At 37.6% G+C, this 21773-nt stretch overlaps 2 protein-coding genes across 4 annotated transcripts; one reads left to right on the top strand and one right to left on the bottom strand.

Annotated features, from left to right (window-relative positions):
• Positions 1-1195: 1195 nt before the first annotated feature.
• On the bottom strand, positions 1196-8875 carry CLDND1 (claudin domain containing 1). 2 transcript variants are annotated; one of them, XM_013045604.2, is made up of 6 exons: positions 8712-8814; positions 7536-7601; positions 7002-7311; positions 4823-4930; positions 2787-2924; positions 1196-2633 (listed from the first exon to the last, which is right to left on the bottom strand). In XM_013045604.2, exons 3-6 carry the CDS (start codon positions 7291-7293, stop codon positions 2413-2415), a joined length of 759 nt encoding a protein of 252 aa, XP_012901058.1. In that variant the 5' UTR covers positions 7294-7311; positions 7536-7601; positions 8712-8814; the 3' UTR covers positions 1196-2412. The 2 variants fall into 2 exon arrangements, with proteins under 2 accessions (XP_012901058.1, XP_004771960.1); XM_004771903.3 differs by lacking the exon at positions 7536-7601 and having other exon boundaries at positions 8712-8875.
• An 86-nt stretch (positions 8876-8961) lies between these two features.
• GPR15 (G protein-coupled receptor 15) lies at positions 8962-18495 on the top strand. Of its 2 annotated transcripts, none has more exons than XM_004771905.3 (2): positions 8962-9181; positions 16813-18495. In XM_004771905.3, the coding sequence occupies exon 2, from the start codon at positions 16850-16852 to the stop codon at positions 17930-17932; it is 1083 nt and encodes a 360-aa protein (XP_004771962.1). In that variant the 5' UTR covers positions 8962-9181; positions 16813-16849; the 3' UTR covers positions 17933-18495. The 2 variants fall into 2 exon arrangements, with proteins under 2 accessions (XP_004771962.1, XP_004771963.1); XM_004771906.3 differs by having other exon boundaries at positions 16962-18495.
• Positions 18496-21773: the final 3278 nt, after the last annotated feature.

Here is a 21773-nt window from a genome sequence, read left to right on the forward strand (position 1 = left end):
TCCCATTTTATTGTGTCAACTTTTACTGTTTTTATGGCTATCTCTAAAAATTTTTGAAAGGATTATTCCCATTTTATTGTGTCAACTTTTACTGTCTTTATGGCTATCTCTAAAAATTTTTGAAATGAATCTTTTGCCAAAAAGAATTAAAAGATATTTATTCACATCACTTGATGAGATTAGGAATCATGAAATTAAGATTTTAAAACATGATTCTTAAATTGCCATAAAACTCATGTTCTGAAAATTGAGTTTTAACTTTGGGGGTGGCTTTCAAAGATTCGGTGAAAAGAGATGAACAAAACTATACTTGTCAAAATGGTCAAATATCACCAATTTCATATGGTTCCACCTGAATAGACACAAGAGACAGCTGAAAAACTAATTTTCACATCAAATGAAACAACACAGCTCTATATGTTCCAAAGAAAAAAGTGTTCACAAAAGACCACCTCAGCTGTGCTTGAAATATCAACCACAACACATAGGTAACACCAGGGCTTATGATGCCGGCTTCCCATGCTTCAGGATACTACCAGTGAGGCTGGATGGAACTCAAAGTCGGATAGTAACTTAAGTTTCCACAGTACATATTAAAGACTGGTGTTGGACTGACAGTCACAGACAACTTGGGGTGACAAGAGGGGACGTTGTCCAAAATAAGTATCTCCCAATACAAAAATGTCATGTTGGTCAAAAATTTTAAAACCCTGTGCCCAAACGCTTTGTATGTTTACTTAGCTTTTCTACCTTCCACAAAATGTGCTGAAAGGCAACGAAACGTGAGAAGTGAGGAAGAGGTAGAAAAGTGAGTAAGCAGCAACTGCATAGGCAGTTATCAGCTGCAGAGTAATACTGGCTCTGCTGTAAGTCAGAAGCAGACTTGATTATTTCTGTGCTATAGAACACAAACACTAATAGCCATTATATGACTTTTTAAAAAATCTAGCCACATTAAATAGGACACATAGGATCATAAAACTACTCTAAAAACATGTTTTTAAAACTCTGAAACATAATGGATAAAGAAGCTCTGATTTTCTAATGAGGGCAAGGAGTTCCCATATTTTTTGGAAGATAAAACAGAGATACCAGAAAAAGGCATTTTCCAAAGAAACAGAGATCCTCATTCAGAATCCTGTACTTCTTTATCCTGAAATATTGAGATTTAAATCAACTCAGACATGATACACAATTGAGTTTCTTCTCATTTTTTTATTTTTTAAAAAAGACAGATTTAGGATACTGTAAGAAATTACTAAGTTACATTTTTTAAAATCTGTCAAGTGCTACAGTAATGGAATAAGTAAATAAGATTTTTTTTAAGTTCAATGTTTATAGACATATTTATAAAAAAATGACTGAATTAGGAGATGTTAAATAATGTTGATACACACCAGGAAGGGATTTAGGCAAGGAAAGGCACATCATTTCACCACAAGAAATAAAGACCATAGTTGGAAGTTAATGACCAGCCAAAGCTTTAGGTCTTGTGGTAGTTTTCCTAGCTCTGGAGGGTCATTATGGTGGAACCTTCTTCATGGTACTGAGCTGGAATAAATAGAAAGGAGTTGGAAAATATTACTCCGTGACCCCAAAGTCATGTTAGAAAGAAAGCACTCTTAATAAGCCTGATGTGTGAGGAGGCAAGGAGCAAAAATCCAAAATGGTTTGGTTGTACTGAAAATCCTACTGACATTAAGGAAGCTTAAAAAAAAAAAAAAAAATACAAAAAAAGGTAAAGTAAAATAAAGTTAATCCTCTTGTCTGGCTGAATTGGAATTCTTGTAGTTATGAAATTAAAATTTCCAGTAAACACTGTATTTTTCACTTCCTTTCTTGCAGACAGACACAGTTTAGTTAAACAGCTGCCGTACTTCACCTTGAATAAAGCTGTATGCCCGTATTTGGGGATAAGGATCTTAGATAATCTCATTTTATATAGCTTAAAATCTTTGAAAATAGCATTAATGCTCTGGCTGACAGGCTATCTACAATGGCAAAGTGACCCTAAGTTCTGACAACGATGAGAGTTTTCTCAGAGACACTGAAGAGTTTCCAGTTCAACAGATATTTACTGAGAAATCTAAAAGACTTCAGTAGATGTGTTTGAGTCAATTTCCCACTATCAGTTTTCTTTCACAAATGTGTGGCAAGTGTCTACCCATTTCTTGCTGTCTGGACTCTGAACCTAGATTAGTTTGTTTAAAAGATGGACTCATTCAGAATAATCCATATAAATTTTAGTGGTATTAAGAAACAACTGTCTGTGTGAATAAATAGAATGGATTTTCAGGATAAAATGGTATATCCACAAAGAAAAAAAATAAATTAAAAACAATGGGGGGGGAGACAAGGAGAATATTAATATTGAAAAATAAAATGGCAATTGCAAAGCAGGCAGCTTCCCACTCATGCCACACGATATGCCTTCATTAAGGTGTACTCTTTCCGGTTGGTATGAGCAGCCCAGATGAAGAGAGCAGAAGCCATGAACTGTAAGGGAGCTGAGACGCAAGCCAGGCAGAAGGACCATCCAAATTCACCAGACACCTTCTCAGGTAGCTCTAGCTTCTGGTGGAGTAGCTTAATTCCAGCAACATAACAACTCACTGAGCCCAGCGTACAGAGACCTTGGAGGAAAACAAAACATAACTAGGTAAGAGCCTCGTAAGAGCTTTTCAGGCAACATGACAGGGCAACAATACGTGAATGTTTAAGAATTATGACTCTGTCTCTATAGAAACAGGAAGAAGATAAAAGGTACGTATAATGACAAGACTCACCGGCAAGGAGATGGAGAATGCCTGTGGCAATGGTGGGGTACAAACTCCGGCAAATGCAAGCACAAAGTCCAATCACAGCCCCAAAGCACATCAAACCTAGACTAACAAACGGTAAAAGGAACTGGCAACGCCAAAGATCTGATTTTGAAAAAGAGAAAAAAAGATATGTTACCACAATTTCAGACAGTTTTTCACAATGGCAATTTCTTTCATGTACTTATTAGACCTTTTCTCAAAAAGTGAGAAAGGAGGGACCCCTGGATGGCACTATTGGTTGAGCATACCACTCTTGGTCTCTGAGCAGGTGGTGATCTCAGGGTCCTGAGAAAGAGCCCAGTCTTGGGCTCAAAGCTCAGTGGAGAGTCTACCTAAGATTCTTTCTCCCTCTGCCCCTCCCCCAACTCATGCTCTCTCCTTCCCAATCTCTCTAAAATAAATTTTAAAATCTTTTTTTAAAAAGTGAGAAGGAATACTTTAATATTGGGGATTCTTCTTTAAAGCACTTTGTTCAAAAAGATGCTACCTGATAAAAGCAAACGGACACTAACAAGTTAGCAGTTACTGAGGGCTCACTGTATCAGGCACTGATGCTTTGTGTATTAATCCTCCCAAAATCCCTATGAAGGATGTACTATTATGATCTCCATTTTATAAATGAGGGAACAGAAGCAAGAGGTATAAATAACTTGTACAGGGTAACATAGTAATCAGTAGAGCCAGCATTTGAAGCAAAACCTTCTGGTTCCACATATAAATGAATCTACATCCTTCTAGGATCTCATGGCAGGATTAAGAAGTAAATGAATGGTGGTTATAAAAGACCTGTTGAAATAATATACATAAAGCACAGAGCAGAGGATCTCAGCATTCAATAAATGGCAGCTTTAATTATCATAATTTCCCTCAACAGGAGAGGAAAGCTGATGGACTTGACATGACTTCCATTTTTACACTATTTTAATTATTAGTAATATCTTAATATCAACTCTAAACCAAATTTGACCTTCTAGGGCTCATTTTACTTTTTGGAACTACATAAAAGTCTTTTCTCCAACTTCCCTTCAAACACATTTAATAATAAACTTCTTCTTATATATCTGCAATACAAAACTGAATACCTTGAATAACACAGTTTAACTATACAGGCTGACATACATGCAAATTTTTAATAGAACAGGACTGTAAATGTATTTTCTCTTCCTTATGACTTTCTTGGTAACATTCTCTTTTCTCTAGCTTACTTTATGTAATAATATAGCATATAATATATATATATTACAAAATATGTCTCAGTTGACCATTCTATGTTATTGGTAAGACTTCTGATCAACTGGAGGCTGTTAGTAGTTATGTTCTGGAGAAGTCAAAAGTTATGTATGGATTTTCGACTATTTGAAGGGATCAGTGCTCTAACCCCTACATTATTCCAGGGTCAAGTCTACTTGCCATATTTATTCAATGCTTCCCCTCATGACATGGTCATTCTATGCACAAGCTCCAGGAAGTCTCTACAGCCTGAATATCAGGTCCAAATATGAAGGCCGTATTTTCTAGGTAGTCTGTCAAAGAACAGAATGCTCCCAATAAATACTTTCATTTGTTTTTGATATCTATATTTCTGTTACTACAGCCTAAGACTGGATTAACATTTTTGGTAGTCCTGACCCTTGACTCATATAGAGCTTGTAGTCAACTTTTTCACATATCCCTATCTGAACCCAAGTAACTGAAATGCTTATCTCAAATACAGGAATTTATTATTTAGCCCTATTTACTCTTTAAAAGGACCAACTAATAACATCTTTTGCGGAGGTCTAGATTCTGTTATCCAATGTATTCATACTTCCAATTTGGTAAGTATGTATCTAACTTTAAAATATGTTATCAACAGAACAGAGTTCACTGGGATATCACTAGAGATCTTATTCCAAACTGATGCAATGGACGGACACATCTTGTTCCAATAATGGAGATCAATGAATGGAAAATTTATTTCCTTCTTCCCCCAACTGTACTGCTGAGATCAGTGTACTCACAGGTCCGAAGTAGATCAATCCCACTATTGTGGTTTCCAGGATCAACAAATTTCTCCATGAACTGCTCATTTAGTGTGAAACTCATGCATTTTGTGACATCAAATGACTCTGCAACATGAATAACAATGACTGCTTGTTGTTTTAATTATAAACATTTAACAAAAATCCCTTTCAGTAATTATTCTCTGAAATAAAAAGTGAAATAAAAGGATGTTCCCAGAGGACAGCAACCTCTTTGGCCTTGAGTGACACACAGGATTCATGGATGCCCAATGAATGCCATTGGTTCTCAGCAGCAGGCTTAAGACACGGACACAGGAAGGGAAGAAAAAAAAAAAGTTGGAGCAGTAAAATGAATAAGAACAGATATGCAAGAAGACTAGGGAAGAAGGAGAAGACAAAGACTTAAATAAATAGGAACTTTGACTGTCTCTGCCAAATCTACCCCCCCCAGATATCTTCCCATCTCAGGTAATGATAATTCCATCCTTCTAGTTCCTCAGACCAGAAACTTTAGTCATTGTTGCCTACATGCATCCCACCAGGAAATTCTAGTGGATCTACCTTCAAAACCCATCTAAAATCCAACCACTGCTTAGTGCTACCACCATGGTCTAAGTCACAGTCATCTCTCCTGAGAATTAGTGCAATAGCTTCCTGGCTTCCACTTTTGTTTACTGCCTGTTTTCAATACATCTGTCTAGGTGACCAGATCATTTCTCCTGCTCAAAACTCAATACTCCACCACACTGAGAGCAAAAACCGAAAGCCTTCATCATGCCTACAGAATCCTGCAAAGTTTGCCCTACTCCCAGAGTAATTTCTGACAGCATTCTCAACTCTCCCTCTCCCCCACCTCCATTCCAGCCCAGTGGCTTCCTTGCTGGTCTTTGACTATTTCAGGAATGTTCCCATCATGAGGCCCTTGCAGTTGTTTCTTCCAACTTTTTTAAGATTCTCCCTGAAGTTTTCCATATAGCTAACTCCTTCACCTACATAGTCTTTACTCAAGTGACATCTTGTTGAAGCCTATCCTGCCTATACTATTGAACATCGTAACTTATGCCTATCAATATCCCCTTCCCTACACATTCCATATCCCTTTATTTTGTTGCATTTTCTCATACAATGCAACATCTTCTAACATACTATATAATTAACTATTGTTTCTATCATTATACTTATTTCTTCAGCTTACTGCCTACACCCCTTATTAGAATGTTAGCTCCCTAGGACCAAAGATATTTATATTCTTCCCTAATGTAATATATGGAATATGGAGGCATTTAATAAATGATTGGTAAGATTCAAACATCAAGTGCTCCTATGCTCATAAGTAGAAATGAAAACTTTACAGTTAATTTCAACCAGTCCCCCCCAACCTCACTCCCCCACCTACTTTCTTTTTTCCATTATATTATCATAACAATTGTCCTTTTGATGTATAATAATTGTTGTGCTGTGATCTGAATACAGTGCTTCCCACTAAGTGGTCAACAGAAGTAGTCATAAATAGAAACAAATTCTAAGTTGTTCCTTAGAGCTCTAAAGTTTCCATTTTAATATCTGGAAATTAAAACTTTTTAATGTTAAGAATGCTTGCTAAATAAATCAGACAATTTCTTATATTTTTTTTTTATTTCCGTAATGCATATTTTTAACCTACAAACTCTTGTCAAGATTGTTATAAAACAGACTCAAATACGCACAGATTTGAATGCAGAGTTGGTCAAATTATATCCTCTAAGATTTACAGGGCAAATGATAATAACTACCAAAACACAGCTAACACAGGAAAAGACTATCAAGTCATATGTGTTAATTTGTTTTGGATACTAACTCTTTTACCAGTTACCAAATATTTAAAGTCTTCCAATGTGCTTTCCCAATTATTTCCTCATGACATATGTGAGATTTATAAAAAGAATTTTACTGAGTAAGTACAAAGATTCAAAATGGATTTCTCAAGATAAGGACAGTTACTTATCCAACCGGTACTGAGTATCACAGTAATTCATAGAAGTTGGGCAAAGAAAGTGGTAGAGAGAGAAGAGACACACAGATTTATTTCTTCAGAGAGAAAAAAACCCACAAACCTGCTTATACATAATTGGGTTATCATCACATCACTTTATTATTGAGTAGGTAAAGTAGACAAAAGTTAAAATAAGAGAAATACCTGTCCTTTCTGGTGGGCTATACCAGTATGTGTTTTGAGGTATAGTAATACACCGCCTCCACAATCCCATTGTGCCATTAAATCGGAAAAGTGCATCATTATAAGTCTTTTCATCTGCCTCATCACTAGCGAAGTCGGCCCAGATGCTTTTGTTCAAATCACTGGAATTTTCTTGAACTGGACTTCGATATTCATACCAGAAGTCTGTGCCAATTGAGGCTGCCATGTAGATGGTGGAAATGAGGCTAAGCACACAAGCAATTACAAATGCTGTAGCAAAACGGTTATCCATTCTGGCATTCAGACTGCTCTGTTTAAAAGTTGGAGAAAGAAGAAAGTTAGACTTCAAGGACATACAGGAAATATTTTGAAAGGAATTATCTCAAAATCACCCTTTATCCTATTCCCCACCCCGTTACCCTTAATGTAATGTATAATCATTAAAGAATAAAAATAAATAAAGGCAAGCATGTTCTTAATTAAATTCAAAATAAAACTCATTATCATGAAAGTACTTATTGAATGCTCACATACCCAGGATGCTACGGAGACAGAGGTCTTGTTCTCTAGTCTATCACCTGCACACTAAAACAGACAACACTGAAATGGACATACACATTACAGATACAAACAATAGACATGCTCAGAGTCAGCCGTGTACCATACATATATTTATAATTACAGACTGAATTTTTATTGCTTCAGAGCATTAAGTGTTCTGGGTTTGAGTGTGAAAGGGCACAGGAAAAGCAAGCAGAGAAAACTGGCTCCTCCCAGATTCCACTGAGGAGGAAAACCTTCTAAAAACAAGGTTAAGAGTCAGCAGCTATTTGGAAGGCAGAGTTATGTTTGTTAACCCAGACAGAAGGGTTGTTCGGGTGAGCAGAAGAGCAAAGAGAACAGTAACATATAATAATGCTAGATAGCAATCTGCTCCTAGGATCCATCGAAGCTAAGGAAAACTCCCCTACGCCGCCAAATTCTCCACTCCTATCTACTCTCCCCATTCCTTACACTTTTGAATCTTCTTATCTGCAAACTAAATGATTTCTCCTCGGCCAGAAAGAAAACTGAATTTGGCAAAATAGGAACACTCCCAAGGCGTGGACAGGGCTCAACGGCCGTAGTAAATGGCCGCAGTAAAATGACTCAAGGTGGATCAAGCTGAGTCAAATACTGCAAGTATACACCGTGACCGCACCAAACACCTTACAAAGGCGCACGAAAACAGGCTCGCAAACTGGGGTTGCTGAGTTTGGAAGACAGGAAGTGTGACACAGAAGAGATAGGGCAATTACAGGGATTAACAATAACTCCAGAAGTTGGTTTTGTATTCTTGTTTTTCTAATCCTCTCTCAACCTGGTGCTCTCAAATGACCTTTAAAGGTCCCGGCACCCTGAGTGGCTGTTTGCCAGGCCGGACAACTGGCGCTGTCACCTCGCAGGGCGCACCACCGGGCCGGGGTAGTTCGAGGCCAGCTGGGGCAAGGGCCCTGCAGTCCTGCGCCGCCCGGGCCAGGGGCCCCAGGTACCCAACCAGGCCCCTCTCCAGACCACTCAGCCGAAGGGAAAACCCCGCCGCAGCGAGGCGGCTCAGAACCTGCCGGCCCTGGCCCCGGCGCCTCCCCAGGAGGAGCCCCTCTTCAAACTGCTGGAAACGTCTAACGGCTACGCGACCCCCGCCCAGCGACGCCGACCCCGCTCACTCACCGCCCATCCTCCTGCTCCGCCAGCTTCACCCTCAAGCTCAGACCACAGCACCCTACTCTCCCCGCGCCTTCTCTGACGCACTTCCCTGCAGATCCCGCCCCCTCCATAACTCCCGCGCCTCCGCCTCCGCCTCCACCCGAGGCCGGGCCTAGGCCCGGGGCCGTGGGGGCTTGTGGGAGTTGTAGGAGGGACAGAAGGAAAGCTGCGGGAGGCGGCGGACCGCATTTCTGGCGCCGCGCGCAGTGCATTGTGGGGGGTGTAGTTCGACTCCGGAGCGAAAGGAGGTGCTGCGCCAAAGGGATTTGTGGGCTGATGGAATCCTATGTACTATGAAGGAAGGAGCAAAGGTCCTTAAAGTAAGACGACCTGTTTCTGGTCCCGGCTAGTCATTGATTGTGACTTATATAACAGGTTTTCCAGTCCTGTGCTTTCCTGTCACACACCCTACCTCTAAACACGTCAACAACAATGTGAGTATACTTTTGAGATATCAACCTATTTATTTCCTCTCAGAACCTCACTTCCATTGAAGCAGATAGTCTTTCTGGTTTTATATTGCTTAAGTTTAGACTAAGAAGGATGTGACTGGACGGTATCCATGTAGAATGTAATGACAGTGTTTGGGTTTCATATAATTTTTGTTAGTGGCTTTTTTTTTTTTTTGGCAAGTGATACTAATTTTCTATTTATTGTGCTTAAAGTTTCATTTTAAAATCAATTTCAGTTAGTTAACCTATTAAATTATAATAATACTGAGGCTACAAGACATGTCAAAAAGCATGAATTTAAAAAATCGTTTATGTAGTATGGAAGACTGAATTTGGGGAACATGGCCTTGAGCAAATGAGGTCACTGACAGCCTCAGAATCCACAGATGGCCATGTGTTCACAGCAGTAACAGAATGACTCTAAGCCTTCAAGTATCACACAGAAATTCATTGATAGAAAACAGAGACATCTTTGCACACGTGTGGATGCATGAACATAGCCTAGGACCAGTAAATGATAGGTTTCTCAACAGAGACCTACAGAGACCACTAGCTCAATGGCTAGAAAAGCTCTCAAATTCTATGCCATCCCCAAATGTCTTGGAATTTAGCTCAAAGTTGATATTAAGTTTTTACCACTCTGACAGTTTGAAGGCATGGTATCTGTTTTTCTGTAGTTCTATGTCTTTTGCCTCAGTTGGCAAACAGATATTCATATCCGGTGCATAAATAAAATAAAGTAATAGCCAAATACATATTCATATATGCCTGGATTTTCATGTAGAATACCTGATCAAAGGAGAACTTTGCCAAGCACCAACTAGAGAAATTGGTGGAAATAACAGGCAAATTATTAAATTTACTAATACAATAGTTACATATTATAATATATAATAATTACACATTATTAATGTGCAGTTTGACTCCTAAATTCACTCCTGCAGCAGGAAATAATCTTTATCCATTGGCCTTCTTTAGAAATCCCCTACCTCCAGAACTACCTCTGTGATGAAGTCACATGGTAAATAAACCCAGGTAAAAGGGAAGTCTGAAAGAGGAAGAAGACAAGGACATCTTAATTCATAGTCAAGGAAGCTGAGGACAGAGTGAATAACTGACTTATCAAGCTTAAATAGGGTGCACTGACTAGTTTTGTTACATTGGACAACTTAGTTAATCTCTTAAATGTCGATTTCTTTTCTCCAAAATATGAATGTTGAAAATATTCCCTATTCCAATTGACCACAGTGAGGAGTAAATGAAAAAAATGCATATAAAATGTCCAGCCCAGGCCTGTGGCATATATTAAATAATCATTACACTTTAGTATTTGCAAATATCTGTTGAATATCGATAATGTTTGGCTAGGGTCACTATAAACAGCATCTAAAAGCCTCTGATTCCCCTAGAAGCTGGAAGTAAGCCATTTATAGAGGTAGGTGTCCTGCTCTCTTCGGCAGGTTATCGAACCTCTGGACTAACTGCAGTTGACCAGGAAAGACTTGCAACAACCAGATTCCCAGGCTGGGTTCAGAGGATACTTACATCTTCTTGATTCAGGAGGTCGGTGTTTCTCGGGAAACCTGTAAAGGAGGATGCCACTTGGCATGCATCAAGTCTGCATAATGCATAGAAAACACACAAGACATAGTTCACTTACAATTTAGCGTGGACTTGGCCGTGTCTGTGTGTTTGAGGTTGTGACAGTCTTGCCCACTCAGCACAGAGGGCGTGAACTGCCTCATGACACCAGTAGCACTTCTCATTTATCTCTGCATTTTGCATGTTTTCTATTTTGGGTGCTTGCTTGTTGTGTGAGCAAAATCCTTAAAAATTAATGGGTTTAGGGGCACCTGGGTGGCTCAATGGGTTAAAGCCTCTGCCTTCGGCTCAGGTCATGATCTCAGGGTCCTGGGATCGAGCCCCACATTGGGCACTCTGTTTGGTAGGGCGCCTGCTTCCCCCTCTCTCTCTGCCTGCCTCTCTGCCTACTTGTGATCTGTCTCTGTCAAAAAAATAAATAAAATCTTTAAAACAAAATTAATGGAGTTAAATTCTGCTTCCTTTCCTTACTCTGCTCCTCGGGAAACAGTAGCTGGCCTGACACATTTTCACAAGTGTTAAGGATGATTTAGTGCAACCAAGTACAGATTATGAAATTTAGATTTAAAAATAAACTTGAACTAGATCTCTGGCTTAATTTGTTAATTATGGTTCTAGTTTCACCAGGAAGGTGTTAAGTCCAATAACTGAAAATCTAGATATGCAGGTATTGTAACTTGTGTTACGTGTTTATGTGATGACTCCTTGTGTGAGAATTCCCTTCAATAACAAATTCCCTTATATACTTAAATATTATTTTTAATCACACCTTTTTTAGAAACTGAAAATTATCTTAAGAAAGATATATCTACATTATGTCTTTCTCCTACAATTTTATCCTGGTTGTTTCCTTATAAACTTTGGAATGCAAAAAGAAAAATAGAAATATATGCAAGCTGTGGGTTCCAATCAACAGCCTTCCTCAGGAAATGTCTCAATCTTTGAATTTCCTTGTGCCGATTCACTTTAGGACAATGGCGAAATTAAAGAAAAGGCAGATAGAAAAGTGCATCTAGAATGGCTTTCCTTTTAGCAATTCCTGTCAAATTCTGCACAGAGTAGTGAACTATAGTTGTTTAGATGTTCATGCTTCTGAAGGACAGTGAATGAACCAAATGTACGTGAGAAGTTTAAATCATCCTCTATTTTAATATCATCAACGTGAGTCTTTAGCAAGTGACTCTTTCTGAGTCCCAGTGTTCTCATTCATTAAATGGATATACTGGATGATCAGTAATATCACTTGCAACTCTAAAATTTTCTGATTCATAATTCCAGAAGAAGAATCACGTAACTCCAAAATGGGGTTGTCATAGAGCCACATGTTTAAGTTTCACTAGAAGATTCACGTATTCTATACTTCCAGTCTAGACAATGTACGAAAAGACAGAGAGAGTGGGAAATGCAGATGGATAAGGAAAACAAGGAAGTCTCTATGCTTCTGACTAGAAAAGATACAGCAACCCGGCCTTTGCTGTTCCAATGATAAACACGAATCATGGAATTTGTGAAAAGAAACCATTGGAAATAACTCAAGATTCAAGCATAATTCAATCCAGATCTACAAATATTAATTGGCAGTCTGTCATATGCCAGACATTGTGCTGGCTACGGGGAACACCAATGTAAATAAGCACACTTTTTGTGATGCACAACCTAAATCCAGATTAAGTCAACTGTTACAAAGAAGCCTAAAGTGTATGTGCCTAAAATAGGAACAGCACTTTTGTTTATGTCAGTGTAGGGGACCAAAGGAAATAATCTAATAAGTGAAGTGGGGGAAGACCCTGGTAACAGCAAATACATGCCATTTAGTCTGGCATGATATATTACTTTATATTACACAACACTCACTAAGAGACTGTCCAAATAAAAAAATCAGACTCTTAGAAGATAAACAGATCTCTTAAACTGGTCTGTTTAAATGCTTATACCCTTTATGATACTCAAGTAAGAAACGGACAAGAGAATGTTTCAAACGAATGTATGATCACTCTGACCAATAAGATCAAGGAAAAACAAATACTTTGCTTCATAATCTTTGTCACTTATTCAGGAACAAATCAGTAGAACGTATGCATAGAGATTTCTTTCTGCTATTCTCTTTGCTCTATAATCTGATTAATCCCTACCTAATATGTGGGGAAAAGCAGAAGTAATATGCAATAATGCCAGTTATGGTTGGCTGTACTCACACAAAACCTTTAGCTGACTTGTGAAGCACAGTCTGCAAGTAACCACTAAAGGCTGTGTGACAGATAATATATTCCCTTGAGCAGGTATCTCAGTGAACAACACCTTGCTCTTTCCCCATCTTCAACACTTAACCCAATTCTGCATGTATCTCAGGAATTGAAATGCAAAACAGGGAGGGCCCAGAAGTCTAAGTTAATTCTGAAAATTTTGTGAGAACCAGACTGGAAAACTGCTAAGAAGTTCATGTTTAGGGGCACCTGGGTGGCTCAGAGGGTTAAGCCTCTGCCTTCGGCTTGGGTCATGATCTCGGGGTCCTGGGATCGAGCCCCGCATTGGGCTCTCTGCTCAGCAAGAAGCCTGCTTCCCCCCCCCTTCTGCCTGCCTCTCTGTCTACTTGTGATGTCTCTCTCTTTGTGTCAAATAAATAAATAAAATCTTTTTTAAAAAGTTCATTTTTTATTTATATTCAATTAGCCACTATATAATACATCATTCATGTCATATATAGAGTTCAATAACTCATCAGTCACATATAACACCCAGTGCTCATCCCATCATGTACCCCCCTTAATGCCCATCACCCGATTACCCCATCCCTCCCACTAGAAGTTCAAATTTAGAGGTTATTTGAAGAAAAGCCAAAATAATAATGAAGCATAACATATAAAGTTGGTTAAGATATATAAATTAGAGCACTGATTCTAAACTTTATTGTAAGAATCACCTTGGAGGCTTATTAAATATAATGTGTTGGAGTCCACGCCAAATGATTCTGACTCAGTAGATCTGAGACAGGGTTCAGAAAGCTGCAATTTGGGAGTCACCCCTGGTGATTCTAATGGGGGAAATGTGGCCTAGCATCCACTAGTTCAAAACAGTGGCTTTGAGAATCCAAAAAACACTTCAGTTGGTTATTCTTATGCTAGAAACAATGCAGAGATAATGGATGGTCTCTCCCTTCAAGGGGCTCATGATCAGCTTAGGAGGTCAGACATCAAAACAATTAACCATGTGAAAATGAGGTAATAAGAACTTAATAAGCAGTATTGTAAAAGTTCTTAAAGAACACAAAGGTGGAAGCAATTATTCCTGCCAGGAATGGAAAACATAATATGTAAAGTTGAATATAAAGTATATCTATGTACTTGTATGTAAAATAAGGAAGGTTACACATTTTTTTCTGGAAAAACAATTATTAAAAGTGAGCATGTGTGTTGTCATTCAGTTATTAATATTTACATCTTACTCTTTTTTTTTAAATCTTTTTTTTTTTTTTAATCATCACCTTGTTCTTGCTGCCTTTTCATAGGCTTATAATATCCAGTGTTGTTTCTGAGTTTTGGTCTTGTCTACTTGGTTATTTGTTGTTAGTATCCTCATGTTTATTTCAAAAAACAAAAATTCTAAATTCTAAAATGACCGTTGCACTAAGCTTATTTAGAACGATGACTTCCCCTACTTTATCTAGTTGGCTTTTATTGTGGGTTCTGTCTTATAATAGCTTTGCACTCGGAGTTATTAAAAGCCCAGGACTATGCTATTTGTTCCGTTTTTGCCTAAAACACTTAATCTGTTTTCCGACTTGGGTCCCAGGATAGTTTTGATACATGGTAGATACTCTCGCATTGCAACATTCTACCATTAACTATCATATTCCAAAGTAACTGTATTTATGATAAAGCAAAACATTTGGTCTACAGCTGCTTCAAAGTTAGTGAAGAAGTCAGATTTATTTGAGATAGTTTACACCAAACCAACAACTTTTGAATGCTGAAAGAAAATTTAAGGCTGACAGAATAAATATAGGCCAGACGTTTTCCTCCAGAGTATGAGCGTAAACTTTTTTCCATTTTATAACACATTTTTGCGGAATTCTGGAGACATGAGAAAAATAGATATAGATACAGAGAGACATATATAGATGTAGTGTTTCAATATTCTATGTTTACCCCATCAATCCTTGTCAAGTAAATATTGTCCTACTTCAAACTATTTGACAAAATGAATTTATTCTATTAAATATGTAAGACTTACTCAGTGGGAAAGATTTCTATCCCAGAAATGTCAAAGCATTAATTAGTTTCTCTCATCTGCAGCCTATACTTAGAGAAGGATACGCCCCCCTGAACAACACAGAGCTGGCAGGGACACAAAAGGAGGCAGAGCCAAGTCATAAATCAAATTCCAAGTGACTTTCTGGGACGGCCCCCAGATCAGGGGAGCCCTCATCCTTCCCTGCCCTACACACACTCACACATCTGAGACTGGGGTAACATTAGAACACATCAGGAAAAAGAGCAAAATCACTCTTTTCAATATATTAATTATGGGATAAATAAAAATTCAGTAGAAAGGACTTACATGCTTATCAATGGTGTTTTTAGCCACTGGCATACATTTTTCTATGCAATAGTAATATCAACCTGAAACTGGAAATTTGGCAATAAAATGAGGTGGAGGGAAAGAGAAAAGGAAAGAGCCTTGAGCTACGTTGGCCAGTAAAAATTGTAAGTGAATGGAGTCAGTTTCAGAATTTATATTTCACCATAGTTTTCCATGTAGAAAAAGGAATACATGAAAGAAAAATAGGATAGGATCCTTCTGATGTTAGCCTGTTTCTCAAGTGTTTTGAAGGAACCCCAAATCTTTCTTTTATCATCCCTGTACCAGCAACTCTTTTATAATGTCACTTACTAGAGGTCTGTCTCTCGCTAGGTCAGTAATCCCCAATGTGAAGCTCACTGATGTGTGAGCTTTTTTTTAAAAAAGTCATAGTTCAAGAGCTAAAAAATCACTGCTACAAGGTGTGAAGAAGAGAAGATCAGAGGGGACCTAGAGTCTGCTGAAGGGTAACTATTTGAAGATTAGTAGAGAGCAAGTCTCCTAGTCAAGGATTTTAAATCTAATAAAAGGAACTTCATTGGTTAAATTACAATAGCAGATAAGAGTGTAAAAATTGCAATTTTTAAACCTGTGCCTGTCAGCTACATAACTAACAAAAATGCCTACAGTTGAACCAAAGGAATACATACTTGCTAGTTATACTGGACCATGAAACCCAGAGTTTTCCTAATTAATTCAAATAAACTAGCATTTCCAAAGCACCTATGATGTGTAAGGTACTGTGTTAAAATTTTTACATGTTATAACAACAACAGCACAAGACATATTCCCAGTTTCTGGAGGACTTTTTAAACTTACTGAACAAACAGTATTAATTATGCATGATCCAAAAGAGCCAAATAAGTGTAAAGAATCCCATACCCTAATTGGAATCATTATGTTTGCTGCAGATGTGGATGTATATGATTAAGGGAATTATTAATTCACTCTTTCTGCAGTGAAAGACTATTTTCCTCGCTTCGACGTAATTAAAAGGAGGATCTTTGTCACCATCAAAAATCTAAAAGAAAGTATCTTGTATGTGTAACAGTTAGATCAAAAAGATTGTCAGTGTCAGAAAAGCAAAGGATATGTTTAAAGTAGGTAGGGGAAAAACAGCTAATGTGTTTTTTTAATATCTGGATTTAGAGAAAAAAAACAATATCTTCAAGACAAAAGTCAAAAAGCACCCCAGTCTCCAGGGCAAATGCAAATAAAGAAAACCACAACCACAACCACCAAACACCAATCAGGGTGGTGTTCCTTGTAGGCCCTTTCTGAGGATTGGTAGAAACTGCATTTTTTTCATCTCTGTTTTTATGCTTGTCCCAAGATCTTTTAAGGGGTGGGGTGGTGCGGGTGGTGGGGAAGAGGCAGCCAGTAGATAAAAGAAGCCACCTGTGATTTTGAAAATGTATACAAAAACTTCCTAGATGAAGAAATACCAGATTTGGCAGCCGATCTTTAGCAATGGACCCAGAAGCAACCTCAGTTTATTTGGATTATTTCTACGCTACCAGCAAAAATCCTGATCTTGAGGACACCCACTCCCATGTTCCTTATACATCGATCTTCCTTCCAGTCTTTTACACAGCTGTGTTCCTGACTGGAGCATTGGGGAACCTCATCCTCATGAGCGCCTTGCATTTCAAACGGGGCAGCCGAAGACTGATTGACATCTTCATCATCAACCTGGCCGTGTCTGACTTCATTTTTCTTGTCACATTGCCTCTCTGGGTGGATAAAGAAGCTTCTTTAGGACTGTGGAGGACAGGCTCCTTCCTGTGCAAAGGCAGCTCCTACATGATCTCAGTCAACATGCACTGCAGTGTCTTCTTGCTCACCTGCATGAGTGTTGACCGCTACCTGGCCATCGTGTGCCCAGCCATATCCAGGAAATTCAGAAGGAGAGACTGTGCCTATGGAGTCTGTGCCAGCGTCTGGTTTATCTCCTGCCTGTTGGGTTTGCCTACTCTTCTGTCCAGGGAACTCACCCTGATTGATGGTAAGCCATACTGTGCAGAGAAGAGGGCTACATCCACGAAACTGACTTGGGCCCTGGTGGCCTTAATTTTTACCTTCTTCGTCCCTTTGGTAAGCATTGTCACCTGCTATTGTTGCATAACAAGGAAGCTGTGTGCGCATTACCAACAGGCGGGGAAACATAACAGAAAGCTGCGGAAATCCATAAAGATCATCTTTATTGTCGTGGCAGCCTTTGTCTTCTCCTGGCTGCCCTTCAATACTTTTAAGCTCCTGGCCATTGTCTCTGGGCTGCAGCAAGAAGTCTACTTTTCATCAGCTTTTCTCCAGCTGGGCATGGAGGTGAGTGGGCCTCTGGCATTTGCCAACAGCTGCATCAACCCTTTCATTTACTATATCTTTGACAGCTACATCCGCCGGGCCATCGTGCACTGCCTGTGCCCTTGCGTGAAGAACTATGACTTTGGGAGCAGTACAGAGACATCAGATAGTCACCTCACTAAGGTTCTCTCCAATATCATTCATGCAGAGGATTTTGCCAGAAAAAGGAAGAGGTCTGTATCACTCTAAAAGTGACTGTGACATTTCAATCTCTGTTCATAGACTGGAGAGTTAATTGGTGTCAGCAACAAAGAAAGAGGAAAAGTATTGCTGATACTATTCATAGTGCTTCATAAATACAAGAAGAGTTTATTTTTAAAGAGACGACTGAAAAGTCCCTGTGTTCATGGGTATGATTGTGTCATATGCTGGTTTGGGGGTTTGAGTTTTGTGTTTTTGCTTTTATTTTTGTTTTTTTGTTTTGGCTGACTGGACTTCTTTGTTTTTAATCAAGTTCACAAGGCAAATACAACTCCTATGGTCCTTGAACTCTGACAGAAAGGTTCTGCTTGGATCAGTTCCTTTCTTCATGATTGCTTGTGTAACGTTCAGGACTTTTCCTCTCTCAAGAACCGTGATGCCTTGATCCACACCACCCTTCACACTGGGCTCCAATTGGACTACATCTGAATGATTCTGCCCACTTTCATCTAGTGAGAAAAGTGGTAACAATGCAGATAGCAAAAATTATACCTGTGCCCTGTAATTAATTGTTACTGAGTAATAAATTAAGAGTCTGGCCTTAATCTTTACAAGTTTGTATAGTGATTCTTCACTGTTTTCCAATGTTATCTTTCACCTTTTGCCATTCACAATAACTTAGGACTGGCAAAAAATTCATGGGGGAAAAAACATTCTGTATTGTGTTTATGAATCAGGACTTATTTTATCACATGCTCTTCTAGAATATCTTAACAAGGGAGCATCAGGCAAAGTTTAACCTTTGTTTTCCTTGTAAGGTATATTGGTAAAAATATATCTCATTATGATGGTATAGTAACTTTTTCAATAGAGTTTTACTATGTTCTTTGTTTTCATTGACTTCATAAATTAGGATATGACTTTGCTTTAATTACATGTTTTTAATTACCCAGTTATTTAGTTATCAAATGAAAATGTTACTGCTAATATAATTGGAGATCATCAAATGCTTAGCTACAGCATCATGTGGATTATCATTTTGTCTTTTAATTAAAAATATTAGTGCTACACATTCCCTATGGCATCATTTGTGTAGTGTATATAATTTTTTGACTTGATTCAGTAATATAGTAAGATAGGATGCTCTGTATTCAGCTGAAGTTAAAAATCCATAATGAAGATACTACTGGTATTTCATATATATACACATTTTTCCAAGCCTGGAGACTTTCCTGAACTCTTTCACCTAAGAAACATTAGGTCTACTTGTACCTGCAGTCCTTTTAAAGACTTTGAAGTTAAAAACATGTAATTAGCAGCAACCACAAAAGACTTTACTGCAGAAAACATACTATTGTAAACATCTTTTGATTCAAGAGAAAATGGGTTATGTTTTGACCTTCAGTGGTGACTCAAATGAATTACTATGTACCTCTAAATATTAGGTTTGAATATCAGAGAAAGCTTAGAATCTTTTCAGGGATCAAGTAATTCAAGTTCATCCTATGTATCTTTCACATTAAGAGAAATCTCAAATATTGGGCATATTCTTATAATCTGTTTGGAAGTTGAAAGTATAGTTTTTGGTTTTATAAATCAGTTAATTTGTTAATTTCTCTTAAACTTTTATCAAATAAAAATATTATTTCCTTATATGTGTATTCTATCTTATATTAATTTCTATCAACACATTACTATTAATAATGATATTATAGCAGCCTTTTAATACTTTTTCATAAATATAGAAAAAAAGGACTATAAATCATAAGAAAGAAGTTTTCTTGGAAAACTTTAAAACTGAATTCAAAACAATTAAATATATCTCCAAATGTTAAACAGAAACAAAATACAGAAGGTAGAAGACATCTGCTTTTTAAAAACAAATCAGCAAAAGCACTATTACCAATCAGGAAAATAAGTGTCCTTGAGAAATGCTACTTTAAAAAAATAGCTCAATCAATCAGGTAAAGTGTTAGGAAAAGAAAAAAAAATGGGTTATTAGAAATGTTGGGTCACTGAACAAATCATTTTAATCTTTCATATCTAAGGGTAGTTGGTAATATCTAAGTCTATAGAATTCTCAAGGACATTATAAGACTCATAAATATAAAGGTTTTTTTAAATCTTGAGTTAAAAATTATTATATAAAGCTAGTGGGTTTTCTAAAGTGTTGCTTTAAATTTTTCAAACTAAAAGCTTTCCTGGATGCCTCAGTTGGTTGAGTGTCTGCCTTCGGCTCAGGTCATGATCTAGGGGTCCTGGGATCAAGTCCAGGTTGGGCTTCCTGCTCAGAGGGGAGTCCTCTTCTCCCTCTGCCTCCTCTTACCCATCCCCATGTCCCCTGCTCCTGTGTGCACTCTCTCTCTTTCTCAAATAAATAAATAAAATCTTAAAAATAAAATTAAATAAAATTTCCAAACTGGAATATCAAGTGACAATCACTCTCATTTAACAAAGATTAAGAATCTGCCTTACTTCTGTTTCATCCCTTTAGTTTTTTCTGGGAATATATAAAATAACATTGAAGAAAAGTGTATTATTGTACTTCTTAACATCTTAAGTAGATATGCTAATTTTGTATATTAGAAAATCTTGCGTATTGTATATTCATAATGTTCCAATGATGGAAGGAGAAATGGACATAATTTTACAGATAGAATAACTCTGATAGTAAAAAGTTTGAAACTTGATTAAGTTGGTGTGTCATACATGAATTCCTCTAGTAGGAAATGTAATTTACATTATAAGAGCATTAAAAGGTTTATTATAAATTATATGGCTATAATTTATAAATCATTATAAATCATATATTATAAAATACATGGTTGTAATTTATATTTTAAATTACATGTATCTCATTTTAGAGATTTTTAAACCATAATATTTCCACATTTTAATACAAATTTATTTATATGCATATATACATACAGATACATGTAGAAACATAACTTGTCAAGATTTTTATTATCTCGAATTACTCTGAGAACTACTTGGTATTAATTTCACATCATTATTAAAACAAATCATTACACATTGCCATGAATTTTTCTAGAAAGTTAATCTGACAGCCTAACAATTGTGCCTTGCCAGTTATATCTAAAGTTAGAAAAACAAAACAAACCTTAAGAGTAAATATATAAGGAAATCACTGCAGAGTAATCTTATTTATTGTCATTTGTCTAAGTGGTCCAAATCCAGGACTTTAACAACAAATATAAAAGCACAGTCATCTCCCAAGCATTTCTCAAGCAATTTTTCTTGAACTTACCACAGAAAAGCTCTCCAAGAAAGTCTGCATGAGATGTCATCAAATAACTTATAATTAATTTTAAAATCAACGTACGGAAGGCGCACACAGTCACAAGCACGCATTTACTCCATTTGGGCCATAGTGAGAAACCAACCAACCTGATGCTTCTGGAAGTCCCATGATTTGTGCACTGTAACAAGTCAAAATCACCTCTGAGTGAGACTAACGCTAGTGAGAGTAACAGTCTTAAAGGAAATCTATGTGCGTGACTGAAGGTGGAATATTACTAGGGGTCACAGTTAGTTTTTAAATAGATGCAGAAATGTACAGGATGGTGGTGAGCTGAGTGAAAGAACTCTTCTATGATTCATCTCGACTCCTTCAATCATTCTCTATACCCCCTGGCAATCTCAAAAGTGAGAAATGACTTGTCAGCCGTGCGTGCCACAATGAACAGTAAGCATCAGTATTCCTGCAGAGTTCATTCAGAGAAGTTAAGCCATATTAAAATAATAACAAATATTCCTGCAAAAGAGCCACTGGTATAGCCAGGGAGCGAGATGATGGCATTCAGTACCATACAGAAGTGCCAGGAAAAAAAACTGGAGGATAATTCCAACCATCCGAATATCCGTAAAC

Source organism: Mustela putorius, unplaced genomic scaffold, assembly GCF_011764305.1.
Source record: "Mustela putorius furo isolate JIRA1106 unplaced genomic scaffold, ASM1176430v1.1 tig00003834_pilon_pilon_pilon, whole genome shotgun sequence".
NCBI lineage: Eukaryota > Metazoa > Chordata > Mammalia > Carnivora > Mustelidae > Mustela > Mustela putorius.

Coding starts and splice junctions, on each gene's coding strand:
- CLDND1 (XM_004771903.3), bottom strand. CDS start 7,293: ATGGATAACCGTTTTGCTACAGCATTTGTAATTGCTTGTGTGCTTAGC. Junction 4,931..7,001: donor TAGCCCACCAGAAAGGACAG/GTATTTCTCTTA, acceptor TTCATGTTGCAG/AGTCATTTGATGTCACAAAA. Junction 2,925..4,822: donor GATTGATCTACTTCGGACCT/GTGAGTACACTG, acceptor TTTCAAAATCAG/ATCTTTGGCGTTGCCAGTTC.
- GPR15 (XM_004771905.3), top strand. CDS start 16,850: ATGGACCCAGAAGCAACCTCAGTTTATTTGGATTATTTCTACGCTACC.